General features: G+C 32.9%; 2 protein-coding genes across 2 annotated transcripts; one reads left to right on the top strand and one right to left on the bottom strand.

Annotated features, from left to right (window-relative positions):
* Positions 1-2,477: 2,477 nt before the first annotated feature.
* Positions 2,478-4,963, top strand: LOC107804148 (eukaryotic translation initiation factor 1A). The gene is made up of 2 exons (XM_016627977.2): positions 2,478-2,846; positions 4,580-4,963. The coding sequence occupies exons 1-2, from the start codon at positions 2,592-2,594 to the stop codon at positions 4,760-4,762; spliced, it is 438 nt and encodes a 145-aa protein (XP_016483463.1). The 5' UTR covers positions 2,478-2,591; the 3' UTR covers positions 4,763-4,963.
* Positions 4,964-7,010: 2,047 nt separating this feature from the next.
* LOC107804145 (GDSL esterase/lipase At4g01130-like) lies at positions 7,011-10,250 on the bottom strand. Its single transcript, XM_016627972.2, has 5 exons — positions 9,970-10,250; positions 9,003-9,212; positions 8,755-8,912; positions 7,697-7,967; positions 7,011-7,368 (listed from the first exon to the last, which is right to left on the bottom strand). The coding sequence occupies exons 1-5, from the start codon at positions 10,211-10,213 to the stop codon at positions 7,100-7,102; spliced, it is 1,152 nt and encodes a 383-aa protein (XP_016483458.1). The 5' UTR covers positions 10,214-10,250; the 3' UTR covers positions 7,011-7,099.
* Between the last annotated feature and the right edge of the window lie 11,488 nt (positions 10,251-21,738).

The following is a 21,738-nucleotide window of genomic DNA, read 5'->3' as shown; positions in this document are numbered from 1 at the left end:
ATTAATTAGTATACACTTTTAAAAAATCATATTTTATTAAAAAAAATCTAGTTTTGAATCATGTGTCACTAGCCTTCGGAGATTCCCCGGTTATCAGAAATAATGTTCTACTATTATTTTATGAATGACACATTATTTTTACATATCATTGCATATTTCTAAAACGGAGAAGGGTAAAAAATATCCCTCTACTATGCGAAAAGGATCATATATACCCTTCGGAATACTATCTGTCCATAAAAGCTCCCGACGTCCTAAAATTGGTATAAAAATGTCTTGTCCTCCCTCCGTTAGGACTTCCACCATGTCCAATATCATCCCACATGGCCTAACATTTTGGTGAGATAAGCGCCACATGGAAATGCCACTTCACCCTCCTCCCGCTCCGCTACTTCTTCCTTCACCACCACCTTCCTTCACCCAACCACCACCACCAACATTACCCAACATTAGACAAGAGGGGTTGCTCTGATGGTAAGCAACCTCTGCTTCCAACCAAGAGGTTGTGAGTTCGAGTCTCCCCAAGAGCAAGGTGGGAAGTTCTTAGAGGGAAGGATGCCGGGGGTCTATTTGGAAACAGCCTCTCTACCCCAGGGTAGGGGTAAGGTCTGCGTACACACTACCCTCCCCAGACCCCAATAAGTTGGATTATACTGGGTTGTTGTTGTTGTTGTTGTTGTTGTTGTTGTTTTATAAGCACTACCACCCACTCTCATAATCAATAAAACAAGTGGGATGATGTCCATGTCGTTTGAGGGAGTGATATCATAATTAATCAAACAAGTAATTTTGTCAACAGATGTCACAATTTATAGAAAAATTCATTGAGAGAGTTCAATGTACTGTCAAAATTCTTCCTCAACATAACTCTTTTACCTTCTCAGGAGTCGATGCTCGGGAATAGGTTAAAATGAAAAAGCATTTTGGCCTCTTTTAATTTGAACTCTTCAACGAGTGACTCAATACTATTGAGAAAATAAACCAGTTCATCATTGATAATAGTTTAGAAGTTTTCATATTTATAAGGTTTGAATACCAAAGTTTCATCACAGTGATGGAGAACCCTTTTTACCAAATTACTGATGACGATGAAGCAAGAAAGAGAAGAGAGGATGATGACTGATGAAGCAAGATGTAGAAGAGAGAATGATGAGAATTTAAGCTAACAAATTAGTGTAATTCTACTCTTGTCGTTTTTCTATATTTGTTATTTAGTTTATTAAAGGAGAAAATTCCATCTCTTTGTTGGGTTTTATGGACAGTAGAATGAAGGATACAAGAAGTTCTACTTTTCATTAGTGATAGTGATTATGGTAGTTGGGTGGAGGAGAAGGTGGTGGTGAAGGAAGAATTGGGGGGGGGGGGGAGGAGGGTAAATAGGGTTGGGGCGGCGAAGTGACATTGTCACATGACGTTTACCTCAGCAAAATGTTAGGCCATGTGGGATGATATTGGACGTGGTGGAGGTCCTAACAGAGGAAGGATATTTTTGTACCAATTTTATAACGTCGGGGACTTTGATGGATAGAAAGTATAGTGGAGGATATATATAATCCTTTTCGCATAATAGAGGGATATTTTTGACCCTTCTCCGTTTCTAAAATTCATTTCCTTGTGAAATTTGGCTGCTACTTTTTATGTGACCTGATTTATGGATATAGTAAAATTTCATTGTGACTCCTCATTTAGAGGGGACATCACAAATTGAGATGCAATTAATGTCTTATTGCTGCTCATTCTACTTTATTAGCAATGAATCGCATAAATAATTGAGAGTTATAAATATGTTTAATAAGACTTATAAATTCATAAAGTCCACTTATAAACGCATTCGTAAAATGCGATTTATAAAACGCATACTTGTCTAATCGCGTTGGCCTAGAGTACAAATCGTTTTCTATACATCGTATTGGCAGATTGCGACTTATAAGTTGCATTTGCTAAATGCGACTTAAAAGTGGCATTTCTTATATGCGACTTATAAAACGCATGTTCCATATGCGACTTATAAATCATATTCCGTATATACGACTTATAAATTGACTTCGCTTAACTCACACGGCTTACAAATCCAATTATATATGTTACGTGAAATCCTTAAGAACAAAAGTAAGATAGGATATTGATTGAGCAATCGCTCATGTACCCGCCACCTTCAAATCCAGCATCTGCTAACAGTTTAGAAATTAAATTCAAAGTAATACAACCAGTTTGATAACATGATGTGCAAAATATTGCAATGCAGATGTGAAAAAAAAGAGAGAAATGACATAAACCTATCACATCTATGAGGAAAAAAATAATTTTTCATTTGATTTCTTTTTTCAACAGAAAATGACATGTCGAATACTTAATGTGCACCTTAGTCCACTGCCACGTGTCAAGAGCACTAGAGACAAAAGGGTAAATTGGTCTTTTCACAACTCTTGTGGCTGCAACGCTAGCTCATTTATTAACAACTTCTGCATAACACCAAAATCAAATAACCCTTTTTCAATTTAGGGTTTCAACCTCAAATCTATCATTTTCCACAAAACAAAGAGAGAGAGAGAGAGAGAGAGAGAGAAGAGAATTAACCAAATCAAACAAAGATGCCGAAGAACAAGGGTAAGGGAGGTAAGAACAGGAAAAGAGGAAAGAACGAAGCTGACGATGAAAAAAGAGAGCTTGTTTTTAAAGAAGATGGACAGGAATATGCTCAGGTTTTACGTATGCTTGGTAATGGACGTTGTGAAGCTATGTGTATTGATGGAACAAAGCGTCTTTGTCATATACGTGGTAAGATGCATAAAAAAGTTTGGATCGCTGCTGGTGACATCATCCTTGTTGGTCTTCGTGATTATCAGGTAAAAGATCCAATTTTTACCTTATTTTTTCAATACCCTTTTATGGTATTTGTTAATTTTGTCTCCTGGAAACAGCCTCTCTACCCTTCGGTAGGGGTAAGGTCTACGTAAATATTACCCTCCCCAGACCCCACTTGTGGTATTATTATGGGTTGTTGTTGTTGTTGTTGTTGTTGTTGGTATTTGTTAATTTTGTTTATTTCCAGACCCCATTTGTAGGATTACATTAGGTTTGTTGTTGTTTATTTTGTGTATTTGTGTTGTGAAATTTGTTGTTTTTTTTAAGGTTGTCTTTTGTGTGAAAAAAGTTTGGTGTATTTTTTGTTCGTGCCAAGATGCTTTTTTTTTTTGGATGATGGTGGTGTCTGGGATAGCTCGCGCCCGCCTCCCATCAGCACCAAGACTTGGGCAGATGGGCTGTGGGCGTGCCAAGATACTTTTTTTGGATGATGGTGGTGGTCGGGATAGCTTGCGCCCACCTCCCATCAGCACCTAGACTTGGGCAAATGGGTGTGCCAAGATACAACAACAACGAAAAAACCCAGTATAATCCTACAAAGTGGGATCTGGGTAGGGCAGAGTATACGCCGACCTTACCCCTACCTGAAAGGTAGAGAGGCTGTTTTCGATAGACCCCCAGCTCAAGGAAGATGGGCGTGCCGAGATGCTTTCTTTTTTGTTAGTATCTGCCACTTCTATAAAAGTTGGGTGTAAACTTACCGAAGTGGATTTGGGATTTAAACTTGGTGGGTTCAACTCTAGGTGTCTTAAGACTGAATCTATTGCATTTATTGACATTTATGTATACAAATAGCTCGGGTGTATTAGGATATGACTGTTGATTGCATAGTTTTTCTATTGAAAGTATAGACGGATTGAGGATTTGAAGTTATTGGAGCACCTACTACTACTTTGTAATAGTATGAACGTACTACTGTTGCAAAGAAGTAGGTGTAATAATGTGTCTGTGTTTGTGTGTGTAGCAGGGATGTCGGAATTAGGGAAAGGATATGTCTTTTCTTCTAACTCCTTCAGGGTTGGTTGGTTTTTAGTAAAATAGTGAAGGATATTCCATTAGAAATGAAAAGAAGTAGTATTTGTTTTAACATAAAAAAGGAATAAAGAAGTTCCCAAGGGTGTGGGAGTGTGTGTGTGTGGGGGGGAGGGGGCAGCCGGAAATGATAGTTCCTGAGGTTCTAGAAAATAATAAACAAGAGCGTGGGCATATACAAACGGACTTCTTTGTGGTATGGCAGCAGTAGCAAAGAAAGAAGCTGTTCAAATCATGCTTTACCTAGAAAGGGAGTGTGAAACAGGAACTAAAATGACTTCCCTGCAATACCAAGAACACAGAAAGGCTTCAAAACTTTGGGATCGAAGGAGAAAAGAAACTGGGACTACAACTTGCTTAGTGCAATACTACTTGCTGTAATTGGCACAGCAGAAGCCGCTGTATAATTGACAGTTGTGTGCCCGCACTGCTGCCTATGATATACATCTGCTCTTTTTGAAGGGTAAAATAGTTTCTGTAGTTGCTATTGAGTTCCAAGAGAAGTGGCACCGGTGTGTGTCTGAGCCTGTGCATGTGCATCGCCTTCCTCTGAAAAGCTTTTATTTGTAGCATTCTACTTGGGGAATTGATCATTTTTTTGGTTTGCTTTGATGTGCTATCTTGATTGCTTATCCAATGTGGATATTGCTCTCTTTTAACTTTGTCATTTTTATTTTGCCAGGATGACAAAGCTGATGTGATCTTGAAGTACATGCCTGACGAGGCCAGGTTATTGAAGGCATATGGAGAGTTGCCAGAGAACACAAGACTTAATGAGGGCATTACTGGTGGGCTGGATGAAGAAGAAGAGGGCGCTGGTGATGACTATATTGAGTTTGAGGATGAAGACATTGACAAAATCTAAATCTGAACTCAAAGCTGCTGTTACTGAGGTCCGTTATAGGCCTTACTAATGTTTTTGTGGAGCTTTTTCCATAAACATTGAGAGAGTATTTTGTGTATCGTTTGAAGTCATGTAATCAAACTTTGTGCATTGTGAGTTTTGTATGAAGATATGCTTTCAAATGAAATGAATGCAATATAGTAGCTGGTGTCTATTCAGTTATGCACGTAGTCTTGTTGATTACACTTCTGAAGCTTGGCTTTAAGGGGTGGGGATGAGTGGACTTCGATTGTAGGATCCCCCGGCCTCTACGTTTTGTAGAACCTCTAGGAATGCGACTCGACCATGGCCAGTGAACTGATTTACTTCATAGCTTTCTGGGTTTTGAGTTTTTGCCTTTCCAGCGTAGTAATAATGAAGGATTTGGACTTAGTAACATACTAACATCTACTACCCGTCTTGGGATAGTTTTATAGGGTGTTGTATGCTGGTGTTCGTCTTCTGTATTTGTTGAATGGATGATGAATTTGGTTTAACAGCAAACTTAAATGGTGTGACTTGCTTTTTTCTCTTCTTTTTTGTCTCTCTGTGTGTGTTACAATGTTTATTCTGAGGGGCGCGTCCCGTTTGACCAAACACCAGTTTGAATGGGACCAATTTTTGGGATAGTGGGATTGTAGTTTGTAGTTTGAGTCCTTGTAGTTTGGGAGTGGCATATAATTCACTCCACGAGGTCTATTCTGTTTTCTTGCTACTATTAAGGACTCAACAGCTGAGGGCGGCATTAAATTTTAGTCCTTGACTTTGACAAAGGCCAGGGGTTCCTATTTGGACAAATTTCAAGAACTCCCAAACTGTGTTATTCTCGGCCATTAGGGGGTTTATTTGACTATCATCTCGTGTTGCTTAAAGATGCACTCTAATCATTGATTACAGTTTGTGCCATCTGTAATTTTTTAATGGTAGAAAAAATTGTACAGAAGAGAAACTCTTAAGGCCTTGAATTTGTTAATGCACTGTTGTAGAAGGTTCACCTTCTGCAGTCGAACATCAGTTTGCCTGCATTTTTGTGGAGCGTTTTCCATAAACATTGAGAGAGTATTTTGTGTATCGTTTGAATTTATGTGATCAAACTTTGTGCATTGTGAGTTTTGTATGAAGATTTGTGCTTTCATGAAATGAATGCAATATTTTAGCTGGTGCCTATTCAGTTATGCACATAGTCTTGTTGATTACACTTCTGAAGCTTGGCTTTGAGGGGTGGGGATGTGTGGACTTCGATTGTAGGACTCCCTGGCCTTAAGTGTTGTGGGACCTCTAGGTTTGCGACTGGACCATGGCCAGTGAACTGATTTACTTCATAGGTTACTGGGTTTTGTGTTTTTGGCTTTTCAGCGTAGTAAAAATGAAGGATTTGGACTCAGTAACATCTACTACCCGTCTTGGGATGGTTCTGTAGGGTGTTGTATGCTGGATGCTCGTCTTCTATATTTGTTGAATGGATGATGAGTTTGGTTTAGCAGCAAACTTAAATAGTGTGACTTGCTTTTCTCTCTTCTTTTTTGTCTCTGTGTTTGACACTGTTTATTCTGAGGGGTGCGTCCTGTTTGAACAAAGAACCAATTTTTAGGAGTGGGATTGTATTTTGTACTTTGGAGTCCTCGTAGTTTGGGAGTGGCATATAATTCACTCCACAAGGTCTATTCTGTTTTCGTGCTACTATGACTCCACAGCCGAGGGCGGCATTAAATTCTAGTCCTTGACTTTGACAAAGGCCAGGGGTTTCTACTTGGACAAATTTCAAGAACCCCCAAACTGTGTTATTCTTGGCTATCAGGGGGTTTATTTGACTATTGTCTCGCGTTGCTTAAAGATGCACTCTAATCATTGATTACAGTTTGTGCCATCTGTAATTTTTTAATGGTAGAAAAAGTGGTACAGAAGAGAAACTCTAAGGCCTCGAATTTGTTAATGCACTGTCATGGAAGGTTCACCTTCTGCAGTGGAACATCAGTTTGCCTGCATTAGTTGTGTTGAACCTTCTTCTGCTGAAACAGATTCTTTTCGGTGGGGTCTGGTGAGGGTAGGGTAAGGTGTACGCAGACCTTACCCCTACCTTATGTGAGGTAAAGAGGATGTTTCCGATAGAGAGGCTGAATCAAAGTCTTTATGGTTTAGTGGTCGAATTACCTATATGTTTGTTGAAAGCTGAATAAATCCTACTTGAATTAATTCTCTACCGATGGAACTGATGCATAGAAGAAATATGTAAATTGCCAAAGCATCACTATCTTTTATTCATGTCTCCTAGTAATAACTCGTGGTTTATTTTCCCTACGCTTACAAGAAAATCATGTATCAACCTATAGATTGAATATCACAGAATTTTTGCAGTGAAAATGGAGGATCAAAATTAGAACCATTGAGAATGGCATATGTAGTGAGTTTGTTTGCTGCTTCTGTGGCATGTATCCCATCCCAGCTTACATAATTGTATGGATCCTCACAGGCTGTGGCTGTCAATGTTTGTCCATTTATCTGTTTGGTATTTCCACAGAATACTTGCTGGTTAAAGTTGTAGGCACCACCTCCTTGTCCACAACATGCTTTGGTTCCATATTTTAACCCTACAAAGACGAACATCATTATGGCAATCTTGAGTTATAGCAGTATAAATATCTCCTAAGTAGGGTCTTTCGTTTTTTCGGCTAGAGTTTAAGTTTTATACACTGTTAGCTATAGAATGTTTACACCATGTCGTTGATTTGATTTACAATAACATGTAACTTTAACCTACTATCTATGTTGCGCAGACTCTCTAAAATGATGCCACATCCGTGTTGGATCCTCCAAAAATATACTACTTTTGGAGGATCCGACACGTATCTGACAAAATTTTCGAAGTGTCCGAGCAACATAGCCTACTATAGCCGATTAAACTGCACTGAAACGTACCATGAGAAGTGGGGTGTTGGAAAAGCTCCAAGAGCACAGAATGAGTGTCCACATAAACTACATTTGCATCTGAAAGTTGTTTTCTTGTTTGTGTCAATGCTTCTTTAAGCATATTGTTATAGTCCACCACTGCATTGTTGTATGATATCATGCATCCAAATTGATCAATATCTGAACTCTCATGAGGTAGCTCCATTAGGAACATTGGATAACATCCAATTGGTGCAAGGTTAAGTACCAAAAATGTTCTTCCCCCTAATCCATAGATTTCCTGGTGAAAAATCCATTACATATCAACATGATCAGATTTCACATTATAAGTTATACTCTGTTCCAATTTGTTTGGTATAGTCTGGCTCTGCACGAAGTTTAAAAAAGAAATGAAAACGTTTAAAATTTATGGTCCAAAACATGCTATTTACATTTGTGTAGCTATAAGGCTTCAGAAACTTGTGGTTTTTGAACATGTTATAATATTTTTATGGGAGAAGTGCAACAATAGCTACTTTTAAGCCCCTTATTTAAAATCTATCCACAATTTACAATGTATTTAAAGATTAGCCAATTCACCCAAATTTCAGGACTAAGTATCCTGAATTTTGAAATTTCTGAAATTTTGAGCTGCTAATTTGAAATTCAGGACTAAGTGTAAACTACTAAATTAAAATTCAGGACATAAGATTCGAACTTCTGGACACAATTTTCGAACTTTAGGACACGATGTCCTGAACTTTGAACTTTGAGGTTTAAATTCTAGGACGATGTGTCCTGAAGTTGGAGCAAAATTGACTAATCTATAAATACATTGTAAACTGTGGATATATTTTAAACAACATACTTAAAAGCGGTTACCTAGTGTCTTTTCTACTATTTTTGTGGCTATAAAAGCTCTTCACTGAGGATAAAGGAGAGTAGTCCAAAGTTAACTATTGTGTCATTCTTTTTTAGACGAACTGATAAGGAAATAGTGTCAAACAAGTTGAAACGGAAGCGGTAAAAGACAGCTAATTATGCATAAAAAAATTAGGATCCAGAAAACCAAATTCTGATTAAATTACCTTGATGGTGCTAGTAATTTGGGAAACTACTATAGGTAAGTATTGCTTCACTCCACTTATTCCTATTCTTGCCAAATTGCCAGTGAAATCATTCTGACCTATGTAAAATGTATAAAGTGACTTCCCAAATATGTCTGGTGGAGGCAGATTAGTGTTCCCTGGAAACAAAGATACATATAAAAAGATTATGATAAGGTAAAAGTATATACTATATGAATGTTTCTAAATTGGAATAATATTCATATTACCTTTACTCTGAAGTTCATTGACTTTAACTTTAAATTCCTTCATTTGTCTGAGCTGAATTTCAAGAGAAAAGGGGCTAACTCCAGATACAAACAATGAAGTTTGTGGCAAAAGTACAGTGGATGCTGATGTTGCAAAGTTGGCACCATGTTTGTATTCAGATCCAATTGATTGCAAATATGGACTCAAAAATGGCAAACCTAATGCTTGAGCTGCACATTACATAAAACTTTCAGTAATCTGAAATTTTATTAGCTAACACTTTTTAAGGGGGGTAAGGCCTTTTGTGGAAAATCGTACGTGCTTGGCTCAAATCAGACAATATCGCACTTTGTTAAGAGTGGGAGAAATTTAAAAATAGTTAGATTTACAAGTGGTAATTGACGATAGTAATCGAGATTTAGCCACTTTTCATGTTAAAGATAAATCTGAACAAAAATATTGTTCAAAATTCGGAAAATATTCTAGCATAATATGTTGGAGTTCGAATTTTTTACATGTGAACTTCCAGCATTACATGCTGGAATTTGATAATGTGCTGGAGTTCCAATATAATATGCTGGAAGTCCATAAACAGGTGTTCCAATTCTTCAGTATATTATGCTTGAAACTTTTTGTGTGCCGGAGTTCCAACATAATATGCTGGAAGTCCATGCACAGATGTTCCAATCTCCAGTATATTATGTTGGAACTTTCCGTGTAGGAGTTACAGCATAATATGCTAGAAGTTCATACACGGGTGCTCCAATCTCCAGTATATTATGCTGGAACTTTTCATGTTGCAGCAAAATAGTTACTATTTTTCAATGACTTTGCGAACGCTAACTATTTTTCAATTACCAGTCCGAAAACTGGCTAGCCCGTGCTATTTTGACGTTAAGAATATATCTGGATCTGTTTAGCCCAACAACAAATTTACTCGAACAATAAGCATACATCATATATGTATAAAAGTGAAAGATGAAATACCAAGAAAATCAACGATGACTCTGCCATCAGTTGGACGTCCAACTGGTTTTTTGAAATAAGTCATTCCATAAGGAGAACCTTGAGATGGGAATGCTGCATAAAATCCACCTGTATCAGTATTTGAATCTCCAAAATTAAAAATAGCCTCAAATGCACATTTTCTTTCCACCAAATTAGAAGTTGCTATTAATAGAAACCAAACCACCATTAATAAAGACCACAAACTCATTCTAAATAGCTTCATTTTCTTCTGTTGTTTTTCTCTCAAAACACAAAGTATAGTAGCTTATAGTAATGGATTCTGTTAAAAAAAAAATCCATCTTTATAGAAAGTGAAGCCATGCATGTGAACATTATCAACTGCTGACGCAATGAATTATTGCATGTACAAACAAATATTGTTACTAATACTTTCATCAACCTTTATTCTTTTTCTGAAGGAGCCTTGACGGTAAAGTTATTTTGGTGTGACTTATAAATCACCGATCCGAGCCGTGGAAGCAGCTACTAATGCTTGTATTAGGGTATGTTGTCTACATCACACCCCTTGAGGTGCGGCCCTCCCCCAAATTAACCTTGCGCGAGCGCAAGATGCCTTGTACGTCGGGCTATCCTACCACCTTTTATTCCTCCATTAATGCTTGCATTCCAAAAGGGAGCCTTGGAGCAATGATAAAGTTGTCTCCGTATGACCTACAGGTCACGGGTTCGAGATGTGGAAGCATCCACTAATACTTGCATTAGGGTAGGTTGTTTACGTCACGTCCCTTGAGGTGTGACCCTTCCTCGAACCAGAGGTTAAAAAATTATTTGAACACACACACACGCGCGCGCGCGCACACACACACACACATATATATATATATATATATATATATATATATATATAATTTTGAAGAAATATAACATTGTTATACATGATTTAGGAAAAAGAATATGAGTTCATGTGAACCCATATCTCTCAACTTGGATAAGCCTCTACTTGTGAGCGTGTTTCACATGTGATTTTGGATGCCATTACTCCCCCACGAGTACATGGTTAAAAACAAAAAAGGAACAACTGTATCCTTCGGAAAACGCAATGAACTTATGCACGAGATTATTGATTGTATTCTTTGGATTTAATGTAAAAGAGGGACAGAAAAAAACAGTGTCTTTCTCTAATAACTTAGCTAGCTATTATACAGCTAGCAGCAAGCAACAATGATGAAAATGGCTAGCATTTATCTTAGGAATAACACTATAACAACAAAAAGGTGGATAAACTACTAATTACTACTTTTGTTTCATATCATATGTCTTAGTTTAACTGATACGAGATTTCAGAGTATAAAGAAAAAAATTTGAATCTTAATCGTCTTAAACTAAAAGACTGTATAGTATTACCAAAAATATTATTAGACTTTTTTAGTCGGTCTTGAACATGTCATATTATTATTATAAAAGAATGTCATTAAAGATAAAAATTCGAATTGGAATTAAAAACATACTAATACAAACGTGACTTTTTTTTAATGCACTAAAAATGAAAGTAAGACACATAAATTGAAAGAGTGACGGGTTCGAGTCGTGGAAACATGCTCTTGTAGAAATGCAGGGTAAGCTAAGGTTGCGTACGATAGACCCTTCCCTAGGCCCTGCTCATAACGGGAGCTTAGTGTACCAGACTGTCCTTTTTTATTAATTGATAGGGTGGAAGTAATTAATACTTTGATCGAATTTTGGAGGGGTTTAACTTTAAAGTGTTTGATTTCATTCTGGCTTCACCAACCAAAATAACGATGTATTGGGGGTTGGGGTGTGGAAACACACATTTTATCCCAATATGTGTACAATTTTTGGTTGGTTTTCAATGAAATTTTGAATTGAGACTCCTATCTCGAATTCATCAGGGCGGGGTTGATGTAGTGTTCAACCTACGGGTTCAATAGAACTCATAATTTTTCATGCAGATTAAATTTTTTATATATATTTAGAATTCATTAAAATTGTAAAAATAGTATATACGAACTCATAACTTTAAAAATATAATGGGTTCAATGCTAAAAATCTTGAAAGTTGAATCCATAGGATATAAATTCTGGATCCGCCCCTGAATGCGTGCATCCCTTTCAACACAATTGATTAGTAGGCATAGAGCCAAAATTAAATGAAAGAAAAAGTAAACATACGTTAATATAACGAGATATTGAAAAAGAGTTTAAGTTTTTTACTTGTACCATTATGTTGATATGACCTACAATAACATAGTATTATATTCATATCAAGTTTAATACGGTAACATGAAAATAAAATAATAACCTATTATAGCAGATTACCTAGCAATGATAATGTGTCACTCATGTAATAGCTTGCTTATTCAACTATCTCATTAGAAGGCAGGCAAGGCCGGTGCACAACAACACAAAGCATCCTGTGTTCGTGTTGGATCCAAGGAAAGGCCGCGTCCAAATGAGTGATATAGACAGCCTACTCTAATGCAAATATTAGTGGCTTTTTTCACGGCTCGAATCCGTGACCTATAGATCAATTGGAGACAACTTTACCATTGCTCCAAGACTTTCCTTCTCAGCTCGATATAGAAACATCGAGCATTCACGCAGGGTCCGGGTAAGACCACATCCCAAGGGGGTGTGATATAGGCAGTCTACCCTAATACAAGCATTAATGGTTGATTCCACAGCTCGAACCAATGACCTATAGGTCATACGGAGACAACTTATCCTAATGTAAGCATCAGTGGCTAATCCAGAATTTTAAGTTAGTAAATGACAAACTTAAATTGCATTGTGCCTTGGTAAGAATGGTTTCATTCCAAGTATATAGTGCTTGAAGAATCAGCCACTGATGCTTGCATCAGGATAGACTGCTTACATCCACCTCTTTGGGGTGCGGCCCTTCCACACAAAAAAAATACTTTCTTTTTATGTTGAATTTCCTTTTTCATTTCAACAAAAAAAGAATTTTCTTTTTCATTTCAACTAAATGAGTATTTTCTTTTCATGATGTAGAAAAAATATTTACTTTTATTTCAATAAAATGAGTACTTTATTTTCATGTTGTAGAAAGAGTACTAACTTTTTCAACTACAAAAAGAATATTTCTTTTTAGTTATGGAACACAAATTTCAATATTATTTTTGAGTAAAAAAGTAAAGCAACACATTAGTTCCTTTGGATTTTTGTGAATGTTTAGAGACTTGGGGGTAGGGGGGGAGAATGAGGAGAGTAGCATAAAAAAAATATTTTCTTAAAAAAGTATTTTCTAATCTCTAACCGAATACTAAAAAATATTTTTCTAAATTTTTTCTTTCACTCACCAACCAAACAAAAAAAATAAATGATAAAATCACTTATTTTCCATGAAAACATTTTGAAAAATCTTTCGTACCAAACACACCCAATATCTACGTAATAATAAAATAAGAAAATGTCATTTTCATTGTTAGAGAAAGTCGCGATCGTGAGCTCAAATACGCAAAGGAAAAAGGTGGGGTCTACTTATTCAGTCAGCGGGACACTCATTTTGCCGACCAAAATCATAAGCAAAAGTGTTAGTAATCTGTTGTATTTGTAAATTAATTTTGGGAAAAACACAGAATAATATATATAAATAGAAAATGTAAAGAAATAAAAATCAATTCGAGTTCACTGAATTTACAGTATTTTCTGAAGAAATTTAATCTCCTCCTAGTACTCAAGGTTATAGATTATTTCCTCCCTAGATAGAACGAATTATACACTGGTATAGTGATACTTCAGACCCCAGTGTTTCAGCGAACACAAAGTTTGGTAGCAAATCACATTTACTGTTGCTTTCTTTGAAGTTAAAACAATGCAGAAGAAAGAGGAGAAACTTAGAAAAATTCGTATGGAAATCTAAGCATAATAGACTTGTATTTATAGCCAATGTTGGGCTGAAATCTGAAGAGGTGCAACTCTTCAGAATGGTTGTTTATGCAAAACGGCCACAACATAAATGTCATAACATAAATAGCTATTTACTCAAAAATAAAGAGGGAAAATTGAAGAGGGTAGTTTAATTTTCAGTTACACAACTGAAAAACGGATTGAATTTAATATTAATATTTATTTTAATATTAATATTCTGTTATTAAAACGAATATTTAATAACATTTCTGTCAATATTTTACTATTAACAAATAAATTTGGTCCAAAAAATTAATCAATCAATTGTTTGACCAAATCCGAAGCCGAGCAAGCGACGACAGCGCGAGGCTTGCCTTCTTCTCAAATCTTTAAGAGCTAGAAGAAGAGCAATTGTTTATATACCCATAAAATTCCTCTTCCTCTTCCAATATGGTACAATGTCCCTTTGCCAAAAGGGAAAACTTAAAAATTTCATTTCCCTCCATTTCCCGTTCACCCTATTTTAAGCCTCATTATTCTTAAAATCCCCGACAAAAAGTTTCAAGGGCCACCACTTCCACGTGGTTTTTCTTTAGATGACTCGGAGAGCTTACAGAATTTAGATTGTTTTGGACAATTGTTTTTTTTTTTTTTTTGGTGTATTTTCATTATTTTTCTGCAGTAATTGCAGATTTACCAGTTCAAACGAGATATTAGAAGAGTTTACCATGTACGCTCAGCATATCAAGCGAAATTAATAGGCTTCTAGGCTGACAAATTTCTAAAAAATAAAATAGAACTTATAAGAATTTTGCATTTATGTCTTGTAAAAAACTTTATAAAACATACCATAAATTTGTATTTATGTATGCTTTGGACTCGATAATATATGTCGCAGTCGATCCAAAGAATAAAAAAAGAACAATACGTGTCATGAAGTTAAAGTCGTAATAATGATTCTATCTTATTCGTATTATAATTGACTAATATTAAAACTCGCGCGATGTGCGCATCATATTAAAGAATTAGAATACTAATCATTTCAAATTGTGATCTTTGTTATTTGAGCATTGATCACTTTGCTTTGAAAAATAAAAATTCAACCTCCTTTTTATTTTCAACATAATATATCTAATAAAAAATTCTATATGAAAATTTTCTATTATTCTATTTTTTTACTTTCTAAATTAATCGTTAATATCTTCGTGTATTATCTACTTACTTCATTTTTTAATTAATTCAAAGTATAAATGTCCTCATATTATATCTATCTCATTAGTTATGCATTTTTTTACATCTATCGTAAAATTTTAATTAATTTTTCGCATTTAACCTTTTTACCTATAATCAAAATAATATCATATTTAGTACTAATTTGTGATATTGAATTTGTCCAGATTAAAATTAAAGAAGTTATTTTGTTATTTTATTGTACCTCTACTAATATTTTTAACAATTTTTAATTTTGTATTACTTGGCATAACCAATTAAAACTTTCTTCCCTTTTTTTTCAATACATAAAACGTATTTCACAAAAATTCTGAAATCCGAGGGAGAAATCACACAAATATTTTCTTTACTATTCTAATATATGTCAACAACATAAATTTACCTTGTCTCTTGCATTGAGGTCAAACTAGTTAATAAGTAATCTCTAAGAGTATTGCACCATCAGAATTATTTGTTTCTGTGCCAGATTTCAATTGATAAGCATACACAAAAATTCAAAAGTTAAAGTAGTATTACAAAAAATATCTATTAATAAATTTTTTGGATTCAAAAAATCATATTACAACTTTGTGGAAATAAAGGTCTTAAAACATGCCTGAATACCTGATCAAATTAACATATGCATAAGCACATGATTAATCCTAATCCATTACTATTCAAAGACATACAATTTAACAACCTCATTAAAAGCAATCAGAACCAAGATATCATAATTAAGTGACATGATGATTTCGAAATTGAAATCTTAAAATTGTAAACAATCTCTTAAAAAAGTATCAACATACCTTTTCTCGTAAAGGATACTTGTTAGTTGATGTTCAGCTCCCACATTGATCCAATTGTATTCATTTACCTTTGAAAATCTAGAAAGGTCAAATAGTTAGATGTTCTATATCATTTATTTTACAAATAAAAAATTCAAATAAAATAACGTCTGAAACACTATTTATAAAAAACGATGAGTACTCACATAAAATACGCTTTTAATTGAAATTTTTTTACTTACCAACTACTACAACATTAACTCGTGATTCTATTCTCATACATAGACTACCTGATAACCAAAATCTCATAGATGAATATCTGCAAGAAGATTCAAATTTGCAAAATCAAAAACTAAATAGAACACATTCACTTTTATAAGCCACCGATATCGCAATTCATGATTCAATCTTAAAGTTCAATTTTTATCTTTAACAATAATATATTATTGAAAAAAGCAAATTATTCATCTTTCCTAGAATCTCAAAATTGCATTTGGAACATAATCGTACCAATGAACCTCAAAATATTTCTTTCAAGTGATTTGGATTCTTCACCATGCGAGAGACTGCATCATTGTGGCCATTCGTTGCTTCAATGAATGGACTTGAAAAAATCTGAAAAATATAAACACTAAACTTTATGATCAAACCAAAAATCACAATAAGAAACTTAGAGTAGGAAAATAACAATCTCTAGTAATTTTGCTACATCTATGACACGAACGTATTTAATTGCCTTCTCTTGATTAGTTTGACCACTTTTAATTTGGACTCCTTTGTAATCTTGAGACTTCTAGGTAATTTTAGTACTCCTTTCTTCCTGAAATAAGAATCAGTCTTGAATCTTTTTATTTTTGCCGAATGAAAGATTTTAAACTTGAACATTTTTTTTCCTTTTGTAAAATATATTATTTCATAAAATCAGCACTGTAATAAATATTCTTTGCATAATTTAGTAATTCTTCGTTGTAGTAAATATCTCCTTGCTAGATTATTTCGTCTATATAATATTTTCTTTTCTTTGTCCTTTGATTTGAATTCCCAAGATTGCTTCCCTTTCACGATCTTTTAATTTGCCAAAAGTATGCTTTCGACCTAACTTTCCCCATTTATATAGTAAATTTAACATATTTTTAAATTTTATCCTAAAAGTTCCAAGTAACTTTTTCACTACGCTTAATATGAAGCTTGACTATCTTTCTTTTAATATAATATGAAAAATATGAAAGCTATAAATATAAATTACAAATCATGATCATTTAGTTTTTCATGACAACATAATCATATATATATCTAACATGTTTCGAAAAAAAACTTTTTTCCGTCCATTTTTATGACAATATGAAATAATTTTTATATATTGTTCTCATTACCTAAAAATTTGGCGAAAATTGTATATTTCAAAAGAAAAAATATAAGAATCTCTCTTGCCATTCTCTTAACTATATTAACTCAAAGCATTAATTCAAAAAATTCGGAGAACCTTTGCTCAACAGGAAAAGGTATTTGCATAAATTCTATTTAAAGCAATAATATAAAAGATATATTAGTTTGATACAATACAAATAAAAAATAATATTTCAAAAACAAGGAATGTTAGATATGAACTATTGATTCTGCCTGGTTTAATAGTACTTATATTCTGTTATCCAATTAATGCTTACTTTATTTTATCTTTGGAAGGAAATCATGAATATTCATTTCCTTAATTAAACTATGAATACATTATTTTCTCTAATTAATACTTACTTTAACTCACCACTTAAAGTAAATCATTTGTCATATAATATTACTCTAAATATGGTAATTATAAGTTACAGAATATGCAATTCCTCATAGATATATATTTTAATTATTAATTATATCCTGTTCTAATGTGAAATTTTCCCTTCTTACAGTGCTACTTTCTTACTAAGAAATAAAGTCCTGGCTGTGTAAGGGAAAAATCGCCTTACCTTTTTCTTTCTTTCTTTTTCTCTCTTCTAAATACGTAATCTATATATATATTAAAGCAAGAAAGTTACCATATATAATTGACATTATGGTTAAGCCAAGTGGCAAGCTAATAAATGTCAATAGTATATGGTAACTTTATTCTATATTTGACTATTTTAGTTAAATACAAATATAATATATATATATGGAATCTCTTCTAAATACGTAATCTATATATATATTAAAGCAAGAAAGTTACCATATATAATTGACATTATGGTTAAGCCAAGTGGCAAGCTAATAAATGTCAATAGTATATGGTAACTTTATTCTATATTTGACTATTTTAGTTAAATACAAATATAATATATATATATGGAATTTGATTTATACAGAATTTGAATTAAAAGATAATTTTAAATTTATAGATAAAGTTCTAAAATTCGACTTTAAATTAAAAATAAAATTTATCCTTTTTTATTATGTTATCATACTTAATTCGGTTAATGATCATATGCAATCATGTTAGGAACTTTTGTTATTTTTTATAATTATTTAAATACTACTTCGCCTCTAGCAAAAAAAAAAACTACTCCATATAACAATAAAACTCTTTCACATTTAAAATCTTATAAGTATAGTTCTTTGAAACACTGTAGTTAGATTTGAATCAAATGAAATTCTTTTAAAATAAATGTTATATATATGGTACACGTCTATATTTATCTAAATAATAAAAAAGAGTTTACAAAACCAAATAAAAGTTTACTTACATATATAATAAATAAACACACATACTGGAGAAAGAAACCTCACAAAATTAATCAATATTAAAAACAAAAGTTGCTTTATTTAGCTGTAGTCAAGCCAATATTGCAAAGGTATAATATTTTTTTTGTTGAAGAATATTAGTTTTTTTTTATGTGAAAGTTTTTTTTCCCAAACTCAACAAGAGATAAATTGGTTTCTAACTGATAATTTCTGTTGCGGCTTTTAAGTGTAACAAAGAGTATATATATATATATATAAAATTGGCATGACGTGATTTTTTTTTAAATATAAATAAATTATTTCGAAAAAACTCTTTACTTTTGTTAATTCAAAGATAATAAAAAGATAAGATACTTTTGAGCATTAGTAAAGAGTTTTAAAATTATTATAATAGAAGTTATATCATGGATACACTCAAAAAAACCAAAATATTTTGGAATATTTACATAATATTCTGTCATATTTATTGTTTATTTTTTATAGCTAATATAAATAGATGATATACCGACAACACACGATTATACATATATTATATACGGATTATATATAAATTACACATCATTCAATTTTTTAATTTAAGTGGTCGGGTGAGCACCTATTTAGGTTGATTAGATAAAGCCAAAAGAAAAATATGAGATAATTTCAACCAAAGACTAAAAATATAATTAAAGTTCGCATGCAGATAATTTTTATTAAAACTCATCCTTTTATAGTGAAATAAATTAATTTTTTGTAACAAAAGAAATAATAACATAAAAATAATATAAAAGAAAATAAATATTGAAAAAAATGTTAGAAAGATCTAAAAACGAGAAATAAAAGATGACAACAAATTTCTTCATATGTTTCATCTTTGTTGAGTATAAAAAATTTGAAAGTTAATCTCATCGATTTCTAATATATCTTTTTCGACTCAAATACATAGATTATAAGATAAGGATATCTTCGAATATTTTTTTAATTTACATTATGTGTCGTTTTTAAAAAATCACTATTACTAACAAACTGCTATGATACTCGAATTTGAATTGGAATTGCATTTGAGTAGTTTGCATTAGGTTTAAGCCAAGTATGTTGTCGAAAAATAAACTACTTGATAATTTTAAGACAATATATGCAATATTTTATAATAATAATCAACTAATTTAATATTTAATGATTTAAAGAACAAATTTTTTGTATATATAGGGTATTAAAAATTCAAATTCTGAGGCTAGAGATATCAATAAACTTAAAGTCGAGTCATATTGAAATAAATTCGGCCAAATAATCATTTAAATTTTTAGATAGCCGATTAAAGTGAATTTTAAATTAAGGATAATATCTTCACTTGCATCATTATAAAGATAATCATATTATAATATATATATAAAGTTTTAGAAATTGAAATTTCAAAATAGAAATATTTTTTGAAAGATAAAATCATATCAAATAGGAGCTCAAGTCGTAGTATAGGAGTCACGTCGTAATCAAAAAATCGTTTATATCGTGTCAACCTTTGTGCTTTGCCATAAATATGAGTTATTATTTCACTTGATGGCTATTTTTAGGTTTCAATGACACCTATGAGAATAATGCAAAAATAAAATTATCACTACAAGAATTGAGAAAATGTTAGTCTTTTTTCATGTAGTGTTTCTTAATTAATATCTGACTTATCTATAATTATTTAGAAGGTTTAAATGTTAAGGTTATTTACATATAATTCAAATAACTCAGATAATTAACATGATTAATGTCAAATATCAAAATGGAGTAAAAAAATTCACTAGCCAAAGAATATTTTTTTTATATTTTTAGATAGCCAACTAAATGAGTTTTGAATTAGGAATAATATTTTCGATTACATTATTACAAAAATAATTATTATTGAAAAATAATGTTTTAGAAACTGAAATTTTAAGAAAGAAATATTTTTTAAGAGATATCAACATACCAAAAAAGAGTTTAAGTAGTAGTAAAAGAGTTAATCTTATCCAAAGAGTCATTCATTGTCTCAACATTTGATTGTTATGCCATAAATATGAGTTATTATTTTTCTTCCTTATTATTTTTAGGATCCAATGACACCGTAAAAAATGGTATCAAAAAAGAAAAATAGAAGAAACGGTTAATTTTTTCATGTAATTAATATCCAATGGTTATCTATATTTACTGAAAAATATAAATTTTAAGATTATTTATATACAATCTAAATAACTTAAATATTTAACATAATTAGTTTCCGCACATTCGCACGGGTACTAATACTAGTAGATTATAAGAACGATGATTCTTTTTTTCCTCCTCATTCTTGCTGTCCTTGTTGGTAAAGATTCTTGATATAATTTGATCTTTCTCATTTGCGTGGCCTGCGCTAAGCCGTCCATCAATCTTCACCGTTCATTGCATCCAAATCTAGCTCTGGACCCACATTGATTTTCTTACACGTGTTCCTCTTTCTGTATGACTAAGAAAGTGCTAGTCAAGATTCAAGAGTATTCAATAGTGACAGTTCAGATTGGTTGTGGCCGCGGGGCAAAGCTATGTTGGTCCAAGGATAATTAATTGATCGCTATTTGCCACAAAATTATATTATGTATAAGATAAAGTATTACTTGTTATTGATTAAAAATAGGCTTTAAATATTTTTGTATAGTTTACCAGTAAAGGGTTTAAGACAAGAGGGGGTGCTCTGATGGTAAGCAACCCCACTTCCAACCGAGAGGTTGTGAGTTCGAGTTCCCCAAGAACAAGGTGGGAAGTTTTTGGAGGAAAGGATGTCGGGGGTCTATTTGGAAACAGTCTCTCTACCCTAGGGTAAGGTCTGCGTACACACTACCCTCCCCAGACCCCACTAAGTGGGATTATACTGGATTGTTGTTGTTGTTGTTGTTGTTTACCAGTAAAGGGTGTTCAAAATTTAAATACGCTTATTGAATTTTTTGGTTTCGCCACTAGTTGTGACAACTATCAAAATGCTAACTAAATATTGTATTGCTAATACTGAAATTTATGTACGCATTATAGTGCGTTATACTTGCAGCCAAATGACCCCTTAGTTTATGGTTTATTTATTATTGTAAATGAAATATTCTGTGTTCACGTAAAGTTTAAAAAAGGACCGCACGTCAAAAAATATGATGTAGACAATATATCTTAATATTAATAATTACTTTCACAGCTTAAATTGCTCCCCTTCAGATTTATTACTCCCCTTG

This window comes from Nicotiana tabacum, chromosome 11 (assembly GCF_000715075.1).
Source record: "Nicotiana tabacum cultivar K326 chromosome 11, ASM71507v2, whole genome shotgun sequence".
In the NCBI taxonomy this organism is placed as follows: Eukaryota; Viridiplantae; Streptophyta; class Magnoliopsida; order Solanales; family Solanaceae; genus Nicotiana; species Nicotiana tabacum.
The sequence above is the reverse complement of the archived record's forward strand: the minus strand, read 5'-3'. Positions and strand labels throughout refer to the sequence as shown.

Bases quoted from the DNA above. Each gene is read 5' to 3' on its own strand.
- LOC107804148 (XM_016627977.2), top strand. From the start codon at position 2,592: ATGCCGAAGAACAAGGGTAAGGGAGGTAAGAACAGGAAAAGAGGAAAG. The intron at 2,847-4,579 runs GTAAAAGATCCA...TTATTTTGCCAG, and splicing joins TTGGTCTTCGTGATTATCAG to GATGACAAAGCTGATGTGAT.
- LOC107804145 (XM_016627972.2), bottom strand. From the start codon at position 10,213: ATGAAGCTATTTAGAATGAGTTTGTGGTCTTTATTAATGGTGGTTTGG. The intron at 8,913-9,002 runs GTAATATGAATA...CTTTGTTTCCAG, and splicing joins CAATGAACTTCAGAGTAAAG to GGAACACTAATCTGCCTCCA. The intron at 7,968-8,754 runs GTAATTTAATCA...ATTTTTCACCAG, and splicing joins AAATTACTAGCACCATCAAG to GAAATCTATGGATTAGGGGG.